The 12,006-nt window shown below is 39.7% G+C and overlaps 4 protein-coding genes across 9 annotated transcripts in view; 2 read left to right on the forward strand and 2 right to left on the reverse strand.

Annotated features, from left to right (window-relative positions):
- The window catches only part of LOC145455240 (uncharacterized), a 158,244-nt gene that overhangs the window by 64,508 nt on the left and 81,730 nt on the right, over positions 1-12,006 (forward strand). The window lies entirely within an intron of this gene.
- Positions 816-4,069, forward strand: LOC145456142 (GPI-anchor transamidase component PIGS-like). The gene is made up of 4 exons (XM_080334204.1): positions 816-1,490; positions 1,555-1,740; positions 2,415-2,577; positions 3,402-4,069. The coding sequence occupies exons 1-4, from the start codon at positions 915-917 to the stop codon at positions 4,058-4,060; spliced, it is 1,584 nt and encodes a 527-aa protein (XP_080190330.1). The 5' UTR covers positions 816-914; the 3' UTR covers positions 4,061-4,069.
- Positions 6,414-8,074, reverse strand: LOC145455620 (uncharacterized protein C6orf118-like). Its single transcript, XM_080333602.1, has one exon. The coding sequence runs from the start codon at positions 8,072-8,074 to the stop codon at positions 6,467-6,469; it is 1,608 nt and encodes a 535-aa protein (XP_080189728.1). The 3' UTR covers positions 6,414-6,466.
- Positions 8,095-9,983, reverse strand: LOC145455621 (spermatogenesis-associated protein 17-like). The gene has a single exon (XM_080333603.1). It carries the CDS (start codon positions 9,818-9,820, stop codon positions 8,723-8,725), a length of 1,098 nt encoding a protein of 365 aa, XP_080189729.1. The 5' UTR covers positions 9,821-9,983; the 3' UTR covers positions 8,095-8,722.

Consider the following 12,006-nt stretch of genomic DNA (forward strand, 5'->3'; position numbering starts at 1 on the left):
GAACGAAAAAGAGCATGGAAGAGGTTATTACATCGGGTCCTGGGCCGAGGTGGATGCCTGATGGAGACACCGTAATTGATCGTTTCGGCATCCTCCTATCTGTTCATTACATTGCATTGTGTCTTGTTCTTGTTAATGCATACTACATTATGTGTGTTTGTTTGTTTTGTGATATCCATGGTGTTTGTCGACTACTATGGTCATTTACACCAGGCCGAGATTCTTCATTATTTTCCGTACTGCTGACTTATAGCAGGGCCCACCACTAGGCTTTTTGTAAGACACCGCTTACGCGGATGAAGTGGCGAGGAGGAGCCTAGGTGAACCTCCAACACTTCGATATCGGAATTCTGAAGTCGACCTCGTTAGGACTCGAACCCGCACCCATAGGTATTGTAGCCGCGGATTATACCACTGCGCTATCTCACCACTCACATTATGTATGTCTTGCAAGTCGGAAAATATATGATGAGAGGAATATTGAAATGCTGAGCTAATCGTGTAGTGTCGTGTAGTACGTTTTACTCACACCCAATCCGGAAATCTACTTGAGTAAACTGCTGATAGACAATTTCAAATCCAAATCCTAATCCTGATTTGAATTTCAAATCCAAGTCCAAATTCAAATATAGAAATAATTTCGCACCATGTCCAAAATTTATCATATTCAACTCCAATAGTGGCAAAAATTTGTCAAAAAGTTCCACAAATAATATTTATTGGAAACTTTATGTTTATGTCAACATTTAAATCCAGCTTCAAAATAGTCGTAAATCGAAATCAAGCCAATATAATGAGATCGTTTTTTCTCAAATCCAAATCCATGCCCAGTTCTGGGTGATCAACAGAAGGAAGCAGGCTAGTTTTGATCTCGAAACCGAAGCTTTTCTTGCGGGTTGCTGTCTACAATCTCGATGGAAAGTCTTAACAGTAGGTCATCTCAAGCTACAGCCGCAGTATGCATGAGTGTAGTATTCATCTGCGTCGGCGTTCCACTCTGGTGGAAAACTACAGAAGTGTACCGAGCCGAATTGCCATACACCGAAATTCAAGCATTATCGCAGTCAACTCCCCTCACCATATCCGCCAAAGTGGAAGTTCATGCCACATCTCACGCAATGCTGAGGATGTGTAAAGATATTTTTGCTTCACAAGACTTCAACAAGGAACTGAAATTTACGAGAACCCTGTTCACTTTTAAAATCAATGCCGCTCCATTAAATAATGATGATACACAAGTTTTTGAAAATGCAAAAAATACTGAGGCTGATGCTGTTTTTATATTCACTCATGACGTCATGATGCCAAAAATATCTGCAAAGAACAATAAACTAATAAAAATCAGTGTTGCTGAGGCTGATGCAAACCAGGAAGATATACAAAAGTCGATTGAAATCGCTCTGGATATTTTACGCAATGATTTAATGCACTTGCAATATGTTGATGATGTGGTCGGCAAAGCATTGGCAGTTAAACTCGACTTTCCAAAGGTAATTTTCATATTTTTTCTCTCCTTTTATATTCTGTGTATGTTTGTCTTACATTTTAACTCAGGTCCGAGAGTATCATATGAGGAAGACAATTCAACCAGACAAAGGTTACGACCTGTTGTTCACATTGATATGTCCAAAACCCGGCGAATTACAAGCATCGTGGGACATCCACAATGCAATGAAATTGCATCTGTATCCTATGTTGGAAAAGTTGGGAAGTTACGCTAAGTTCCATGTAGAATCACAGGTAATTGTAACATTGGCTACTGAGATATTTCACTGAAATGTTGTGGTCCTTCGGAACTTGAATATCAATTCATTTCCAAATTATAAAACATAATATTTCATCCGGGCTGTAACCAAGTCGCAAGGTTCTGAGTCACAAGAAAATCCTACTTTTATAGTTTTGACTTGGGTCAAGTCGAGTCATTTTAACTCGGGACCAAGTCAAATCCGAGTCCAAGTAAGGGAGTAGAGTCTGAGTCATAGTGTTGAGACTCGTGTCTGAGTCCAAGTCATAGTGTTCACTATTACTGGTAATTACCGACTTCAAGTCAGGTTCAAATCACTTTTTTGAAACTCTTATGTGATATCGAAGACCTCGCATTCATATTATGCACATTTTTGTCATTATGAATACGTCTATTCAAACAGATAAGAGATGGTTTCTGAGCTAATGTTCAAGTATCGGTCCTGATCCATGAGACTTGAATTAAATCTAATAGAATGTCTTGTATCATATGACTTGGTCGAGTCTTGCGCAATGACTCGAGTACTAGTCGAGTCAATTTCCATCTTTACGAAAATGACTCTAGTCAAGTCGAGTCGTCAAAAAATTTCGACTCGAATCATTACAACTCCGTATTTCGTACTATATTAAATATATTTGCGATGTTTTAATGAACTCTCTCTCTCTTTCAGATTCTCTATTATTGTGACATGCCAGTGAAGCCGCAAAAGTTTGATGACGGACATATATTACGATTCTCACAACTTCCTCATGTTGTCAATCCAGTTGAATCCAGATTAGGAGCCGAAATGTCTGCTAATCCGACACTCAATTTTGTTCTCTACTTGACTGAAGGTAAGTAATTGAGAACTATTGAACTACCCTATCTGGTTCAAATATTGGTACCCTTGGCATCATTAATAGTTTTGTAATTGAACGCTTCTGTAGCAGAAGTTTGAGCGTTTTGCTTGCAATGGCAAAAAAGATACATACTTAATTTCATACAGCTTGATCGTAATTCTTTAAAATATTAATTGGGAATAGTTTGAACTCAGAACACTAGACGCAGGGTTGTAATGAGTCGGGTCATTTTTTTTAAATGGACAATGACTTGACTTCGATCATAGTGTATTGACTGGACCAAGTCAGATGACTCGAGACATTCTACATGCCTTGATTCAAGACTCTTGTATCAGTAGCAAGACCTATTCTTGAAAAATTGGCCCAAGAACTGTGTTTTTCTTCTCGAATGAACACGTTAAGAACAAGAAAAATGAGTATATTGTGAATGGAGGCCTTTGCTATCAGCCACTTCAACTTCCAAATTAGATTACAATTATAGCTACACAGTTATTTCCAAACTAGATCAAATTAGAATTACGGAGTTTTCGAAAACTTTGACATTGAATCACGTTTGTTTAGTGTCATATCATGGTTCATTCTTATGAACATGAGAATAGAAAATGTCAGTACAGCAAGCTTGGCTTGCTTCGCACTATATAGTTCTCGCGTAGCGTTTACAGGAAAAGTAGGTTAGAATTAAAATGATGCCCTGGAAACATTTCACAAATTAGATTAGAATTAGAGGAAAGAAAGATTTCAAAAATTAGATTAGAGTTAGATCACGGTTTACCGGCATTTTTCTCACATTAGTCTAATCATGCTACGACTTTTTCCAGACAAATACAACCCGTTATACATCGAGCGTCAGGACAGGAATATATCTTCTACAAACACAATACTGATACCGCGCTGGGGAGCTATCACGATGAAGAAAACAAACAAAACCAGCGCGCAAAAACCAAGGCAATTGGAATTGAACGCAGAAGACTTTATGGGAGCGTTTCTGGCTCAGTTCCGGTCTCTCCTAGGATTGGAAACGAACGGAAGGGAAAACGTGGTCTTCGAACAGTCCTTTACTGAAGGAATCACTGATTTTGAGCTAGACTATCTAATGAGATCGCGGTCGGCTGAAAATATAGCGAGCTCAATTCACACGATACACTCTTTAGCGAAGCTGCTTGAAAAAATTCAGAATATAGTTATCAAAGACGAAATCGCTCGGCTTTGTTATTTAGCAGTTGATCAAATCAATCTTGCTAAAAGCGCATTAGCTCGCGGTGAACTGAACGATGCTTTGACGTTTTCGAACAAAGCTTTCGAAGCGTCTGAAACTGCGTTTTTCGATCCGACTTTGTTGGAGCTACTGTATTTTCCGGAAGATCAAAAATTCGCGATATATATTCCGTTGTTTCTTCCCATTAGCCTGCCGCTCATTTCGTCGCTCGTTAACGCCTTGAAAATTTGGAAAGAAAATAAGAAACAGAAACTAGAGTAAATGAAAGAAGGTCTGTCGACTCCTGGCTTCCTGGAGACTGTGTCTGGAACACGGTTTGGCGCCACTTGGAAATATGCAGCCTAGTTCATGCCAACAAAATGAGTTTGTGTATAATCTAACAATAACACATTGGGCTTCAAAAGTGATCTGTTCGCCTCCATTAGTCGAATTTGCAGGCTGGTAACATCATATTTTGTGATACAATTCAGTGTTGGGATGACTCGAGTCACCTTTTTCGTATGACTTGACTAGACTCGAGTCACTTTGCTAAAATGACTTGACTTGACTCGTCGATTCAGAAATGTGGATTGACTCGTGACTCGGACCAAAATTCACAAGTCAATTTCAAGTCATCAAGTAATCGGTGTTGATAAAAATCACTGTATCTTGCATATCTTCGGATTGTTCGCGAAACGCTGGTGTAACCCGTGAGAGCGACCAATCATTCATTGATCGTGCGTTTTACTGAGCCTCCATTGTTATCTCACAAATAAATTGACCAAGAACGAAGTTATCGAAGCTTTCAGCTTACGTTGTCGTAAACTAGTATAGTAAAGTAATTTAATAGCAAAATGTCTATTTTTGTTCTCTGTTCTTACCTTAACCAAGCGTCTTGTTTTATTAATTGAATTCGAATATTGGTTATATAGTCCTCAGTCATTGGAGCAGGCTTGAATTGTATCATATCAATTTGTAAATGGGTATTGTATTGCATCTTATCAATTCGTTTCTATATATTCTCTATTTCAGCTGGTAACTATAAACTGAGGCTATGCAATTAGCAGTTTTACGTATATGTGAGCGACACAATGCCTTCTTGCGTGTATATTCAACCCTATATTCATTCATCTGTTCAAAATCGATGACGACGCAATCGGTATTTCAGACAGCTAGCAAAATGCAATGACGTAATCATACCTCATACTTCGAAAAGGCAGTTTGACTTGAATTGTGACTTAACTCGTGACTTGACTTGTCGAGTCACCTCCAAAAATCGAGTGACTTGACTTGACTCGAGTCACCTTCGAAAATGATTGACTTGACTTGACTCGAGTCAAAATGTGCAATGACTCGAAATGACTCGTGACTCGAAGGTAGTGACTTGATCCCAGCACTGATACAATTGTTGATATACAACATTCTTTTCAATTCTCCGATAATTGCTGACGATTAGTCTGACATGGTTTACTTGAATATGTTGTCATTAATAGCACAAATATCCGGCCTTGTCACTTCTGTTCCTGTTCAAGTGATTGTACACGAAATCATAGTGCAATCACTTTTTAGTATCCCCTACCTTTTGGGTCATATCATGTCTACGATATTGTACGTACTATAACAAATATCAGAATTGAGGGGACTGAAACCATGAAGTTTTTTTTTAAAGAGCCTTTTGGAGGTAAAGAACTTCAATATACAATTGAATAATAGTTGCTGATGATTACCCCTGACGAGTGTCGTCTGGAAATATTAGGGTTTATTTATATGTGAATATGCTATTCAAACATGTGTAGCTGATTTACCCGGTCCTGAAAAATGACATGTATATGCAATATCAGGTACCGGTATTGTAAATGATGTGTAGTAATTTTCGATATAGTTTTGAATTATATTATTTGTTCATAGTCCTAGACAATTCTTACCGTATTTTTGAAAAGCAGTAAAAAATATTAGACTCAAGACATGGGCAATGAATGGGACGTAGATTTTATGAATTTTGCTCAGCTTGATTCTGCATGGGATATGAATCCCAAATTGACTAGAACTGGAGGATATGCCGACAGAGGTGGTCATAGTATAGTCAGCAGTGGAAATAACACCAATTTCGACTTGATTACAAGTAAAAGTAGGAATTTACCAAGCTGCATCAAGAAGTAGAAAGTGACAGGTCTCAGGAGTAGTCGAGCAAGTAAATTTGGTCAAGGCAGAGTTTTAATGACTCGAGTCGCGATTTTTCGGTGACTCGAGTCATTGTGCAAGACTGGACCAAGTCATATGACGCGAGACTCGGACAGCCATTTCGATGTAACTTCGAAGAGTAGAATGCTACCACATTATTGGTATTTTGTCTAACTAACAGTACTGGTATTTGTAGAATAGAAACTGTTGAAAGTGAGGATACTGACTATATTTTTAATGCGAGGCCTTTTATATCACCCAAGCAGAGGACCTCACCTCGAAACTGAACAGTGAAGACAATGATATCGACTCGAGTCTTAACACTATGACTCGGTCCTTTGAACTTTGACTTGACTCGGTGGTGAATTGAAAATGACTCGAGTCAAAGCTATAAAAGTAGACTTGTGACCTAGTGACTTGGTTACGACCCTGACAATATGTAACATAAACCATGTTGCTGAGAGCAGGTTTATTGCTGTTGGATTGTTAATGAAATTTTATGCCGAATCACGAAGTTCCGAGAGATGACAAAAAAATTTCCACCGTGTCGCCGCTCATCGAATCAAATCTGTGCAAGTCGTATTGCAACAACTTGAGTTGTGTGTCTGTATTTTTCGTGACGTACTCCCGTTGCTGCATTAGTTTCTGCATCTCGCCCTCCGTGTCCTGCACGGCTTGCTGCATGTTCCTGTGCAGAGTCTTCGGAACGAAATTCTCTCTGAGATCCCCGCGGATTTTCGATATCTCTTCCAGTTTTTCCCATATCTTACTCCTTAAAATCTCGAGGCGTTTTTTCGGATTGGGGTCTTTCTTCGAGCGTTGGTTTTTCGCGCTGCTTTTTTTCTTTCCGAAAAGCTTCAGCGGCAACAGCAGTCTGTTTTCTCTCTCCTCCTTTTCTTTCTGTTCTCTCTTTTGCCGCGCGATCCCCTTTTCCCGTTCTATACCCTGATGTAATTCGTAGTTACGTAACAACGTTTTTCTGCCTTCTTCCTCCAAGTTATCCACCGTTGTTTTTCTTTCCCTTACGTCATTCTCTGTGTAATTAGACAGACCCTCCGTGGCGTTCAGGCAAGTTAATATTTCAGAGTGGTGTGTCTTGCTGGTGTTATCCAACAAGAATGACAGTCTAGAATCATAACATTGCTTAATTTCCACTAAAAGTGTTCCAAATATGGATGAATCTACGCACAAATCTCGCCATACCTCATCGTAAACTTGTAATTTTTCAAAGTTCACAGAGTAAGGCGGTTGATTATGTTCTTTCAGTTCTAAAAGGCGCAACACTAGTTTCCGTTCTAAATGCTCGGCCGCTTTCCGACCGTCTCTGACGTTTCTCTCCATAGTTTCATACCTATGCAGTACGTTTCTGTCGAAATCCAGTATTTTGCTGAACCGGTCTTTGCGTGTGATACCAGCGAAATGCGTGGTCGTAAAGTTCTTGTCTGTAATTTCGTTCACCCTTTGCTTTGGATTTAACGTTGGATCTTTCATAGACGGCGGTACGCGTATATCTTCCTGCACCGACGGCAGCATTAATTCTGGCAGTTTCATTTCTTCCGTTAGTACACTTCGGTATGTGTTGAAGTCGCTAGGCAGGTATTTTATAGATGGCGTGCTTTGCTGAAAATGGACTCTTGATGCTGGCCTACCGTCTTGATTCTCTAACAGTCTCGAAATACCAGATAATACTTTATCCTCAAGGTCTGTTTCGGAAGGTTGGGAACGTCGAGTTGTGTTAACAAAACCGCGTATCTCGATACCTGCGTTTTTTGGTGGCGATACCGTTCTTCTAGTCACTCTCTGTGGTGGATGCGGTTCTCTTATTGTACCTGAGGTACCGACAGAGAAATCTACTAAGGTATTTTGCATGTGTTCTATCTTGTCCGCTAGGAATTTATCCGCGTGTTTTCTTGTCTGTTTCATCAAGTGGCCCGAAATTTCTTTCTTCTGTATCTCCGCGCTTTTCCATGGCGTGTGAGTGGCTGTGGTTCCTACTTTCGCTAATTTGTCCGGGTTCAGATGGCCGCCGGCGAAGTCATAAATGTCTTTACGGTGTGCACGGAAATTACTGTCCAATACTGCGTGTAAGTCGACAGGACGATCTGCAGATGTCATCGTGACAGACTAACTGATAATTATTATCTAAAAATGAGCATGTCAGATAATCCAAATCATTACGCAGCGTAATATAATGATGCAAACCAATAACTACTGTACAATTGTTTGAATCGCTGAGAGTTCAGGCATACATTCGTCACTTCATACTAAAAAATCAGATATTTCAGATTCATTTTTATCTGTATATCAGCTTGTTTGCTCCTTCAAAAATATGCAAAACAACCAACGAGAAGAATACATTTGTGGCAGAGCGTAAGATGCATCAAGTATACCATAGTACAAGGCAACGTTTGGATTAGATTCAATTGTAAATCTAAGAATCGTGACCAGAGTTGTATTGGCAGATCATTTTTTGGAGAGTAGATATACCAATGCACATTACTATTTGGGTTTCGCACTCGAAACATATCCATAATGAATATAAGCGCAGCACATACTGGTGTACCAGCAGTTATCGAAATGTTCAGATTCCAAGATGTAGCGGCATCAAGGGTATGTTTTTCTCCTGATGATGTTATCAGCCAATCTAGCCTATACAAAGAAATGGTGTTAGAAAATACCGCACCAAACGTAACATATATTTAGAAAGCATCGATACAAAACATCATGGGTAATTCGAGCGTTTCACGAATCCAACGAAGTCTCTTACTGAAGCACAACAGCACCCTTAGAATAAGTCTGCTTAAATTTTTCAAATACTGGTATCGGAGATACCACAGTTCGCAACCGTTTGGTCGAGATATGCTGACTGGCGTTGGTCTCTCTGAAATACTCAGTGCCGTACGAAAGATGCCCATATTTCGATGTTGAGTGCAGGAGAGGCTCATATTGAGACTCGTTCCTTGTAAATGGAAGAAACGGAACATCAATTATCCTCTTTGTCCACTCATCCTTGTACATGTGCTGTCTTGCTGAATCCAACCCATCATAATCAGTAGAAACTCTCAGTGACGGGTTCAATTCCTTGTATCTTTGCGCATATACCAACACTGGATCCCTAAACGGTCCTTGTACCTTTTGCCTCTGGATTGGCGGCAATGGTTTTGCATGCGGTCGAGGTTTTACTGTGGTATCTTTATGGTCAACCATGTCTAGTGACAAAGTACCTTTGAGACTCGGGATTTTCTTTTTTCTGCTACTATGGTCGAGAGGCTTTGCTGCTCGTAATCTGTATTCCATTTCATCCGGGTACGGCCAATAAGGAGAGTTGTAAACACCGGGTTTCTGATGAGTACTTAGGAGATAGTGATGTTTCCTGGCTTGATAATGTAATCTTTTTTCAAGCTCGATATGTTCTTGTTTTTTTCGTGCAGACACTATCTGTTCCTGGTACTCATCGATCTCGCTGCGAACTATTTGATTTTTAATAGCTAACGCTTCCATGTAACGTTTTCGAGCGTAGAAGTTGTGTACATGTTCCCTCACGAAAAATCCTCTCCATACTTTCTGGATTCTGGTGGCCATGCAGTTGTAAAAATTCATTCTCATTATCATGACTGAATTTTTGATGGATATTCGGTAGAATCGGCGTCCCATGAAGCCTCTCCAGTGTCTTTGCACGATGATGGCGCATCTTTGTAAGTGTTTTATGTAACTGCGTACTCGTAATCCACGAAACCAGCTTTGTATCTTTACGGCGCTGTCGTATTCCAGCAGCCGAATATTTTCTGCCTCTCGGTGTCTAAAGTATTTCTCGTGAACAATTTCGCGTTCTTGCCCTAATAATCTAAGGAATTTTGCCATTTTTTTACTGCAAGAACGCTAAACGCGCGCCAGGCAGACAGGAGAACATTGCGCTTACGTCGTTGCTAGGACACGGTCAGCTGAAGGCAAATCAAAATAATATACGCGCACATGATGACTGGGTTATTTAGATAATCCCTGGGTGACATGATGATGCTCTCACTAGGTCTCGTTCTTTTTTTCGTTCGTGTATTTGGAAATTTCATCACAACACCTCCAGATTGCGATAAAAGGAAATGATTTGAGCTCTAACAACACAACGTCGAATACCAGGCGTAGCGACATCGACAGGTGACATTATAAAGATGCTCTCGGCCTCTCACTAGGTATCGTTCTTTCGTTCGTTTATTTATGAATTTTATCACAGTACGTCTAGATTACGATAAACGAAATGATTGGAACTCTAACGACACCACGTCGAATACATGGTTGTAACCAAGTCACAGAGCTCCGAGTCACAAGTAAATCTCAGTTTTATAGTTGTGACTCGAGTGAAGTCGAGTCATTTTCAATTCATCACCGAGTCAAGTCCGAGTCTAAGTCATCGAGCAGAGGGTCGAGACCGAGTCATGGTATTATGGCTAGAGTCCGAGTCCAAGTCATTGTGTTGACTGCTCAGTTTCCACTTAAGTTGTTGTTAAACCCACCTTTATAACTATGTTTGGTGATATCAAATGGTTCGAAGTATTAGATATTAATTTTACTCACTTTTAGCAGTTTATTGTTGCATTTTCAAGTAATACTACCAATAGACAAAATACCAATAGGGTGGTTGCGTTACTATTCTTTGAAATTACAATGAAATCATAGTCTGTAAAGGCTATGATGAAATGTCGGTCTTGGCCTCTGATTCTTGGCCTCTGAGTCTTGGCCTCTGACATTGCTTCATTAATCATTTGCTACCATCGTTTAATCATAGCAATTTACAACGTTGTAAATTGCTATGGTTTAATTCTCTTTCTATTTTCCTTTTCTAACTAAACATTTTTACAGCCAGTCTGTTCAGAGTCAAGTGTACCTGTTTGATGCTGGTGTGATCCGACCAGATGACCTTCACGGTCTTATCGATCATTCCTATCTAATACCGAATACTGTGCAGTGCATGCATATTTTCTGTACCACCATCACTGCCATTTGCTATGTATTTTAGTTGGATAAAAATAAAGACTCACTCTCTCTCTCTCTCTACCAGGCGTAGCGACATCGTAGGTGTCTGATTTCAAAGAAAGACTACTCCATGTCGTTTTGACACCTTTCTATCTTTTCATTTTATCACATTCTTGTGTTGTATTTACCGAACTGAACTAAGAACGGCGTGAATTTTCGTAGCACTGTCGAAAGGTGTTCTTTTTATCAATATATCAATAGATTTTCTATATCAGTATAGTTAAAAATTGTCCCCCGGCCCTTTTTATATTCAAGAAAAATGTAAATAAGTGGAAAATGTGATGTTTAGTTGTTTATATCCATCCACTGGTAACTTTTTGTTACTTGAGCTCAGGATTTGAAATATCGTGTGCACGTGCACATGCGCAGATGCTTTGGAATCGTCGTTACAATCAATAATTATTTATAATTAACGGTACTATTATTTTCATATTCTTAACATAGTCGCTTACAGCTGCTGTAGACGTCTATACTATTAAAACATTCACACTTATGAACTCGCACCCTGTACACAAGACCGTAACTGCCAAACCCCAAACCCCCCAATTATGGGGGCGAGCTCGATGGGGGCTCAAAATTATTTCGTTAATGACCAGAAATTGTAGAGTATATTTTTAATACATGCAACTTTAATCAAATCTTTTTCGCGCCACACACGAATTTATTGTTGCAAAATATCTTGATCATTGGGTACCCGTCCCCCAAGAAAAATACACTTGATTCATAAAAATGAGCATTTCGTCGGCGGCCATTACCACGCCACGACACACCAAGTCTGACCAAGACACATAAGTTTTAGGCCATGAGGCCCAAGACCAACATTTTTTGTTTGTAGGAGGGGGGTGACGAAGTGTTGTGTCGGCCCTCCTTGTACATGTAGGCTATAACGCGATGCACGATACGTTGTAATGAATGAATGATAGACTGTTAAAAAAGCTCTACGGATCTGCGCGAGTGTTCAAGATTTGCAAGAAAACTCAGGGCCATAGTTATTCAGTGTTCGTTACGACAGAAACTGT

This window comes from Botryllus schlosseri, chromosome 14, assembly GCF_051294905.1.
Source record: "Botryllus schlosseri isolate E-star chromosome 14, Bs_hap1, whole genome shotgun sequence".
In the NCBI taxonomy this organism is placed as follows: domain Eukaryota; kingdom Metazoa; phylum Chordata; class Ascidiacea; order Stolidobranchia; family Styelidae; genus Botryllus; species Botryllus schlosseri.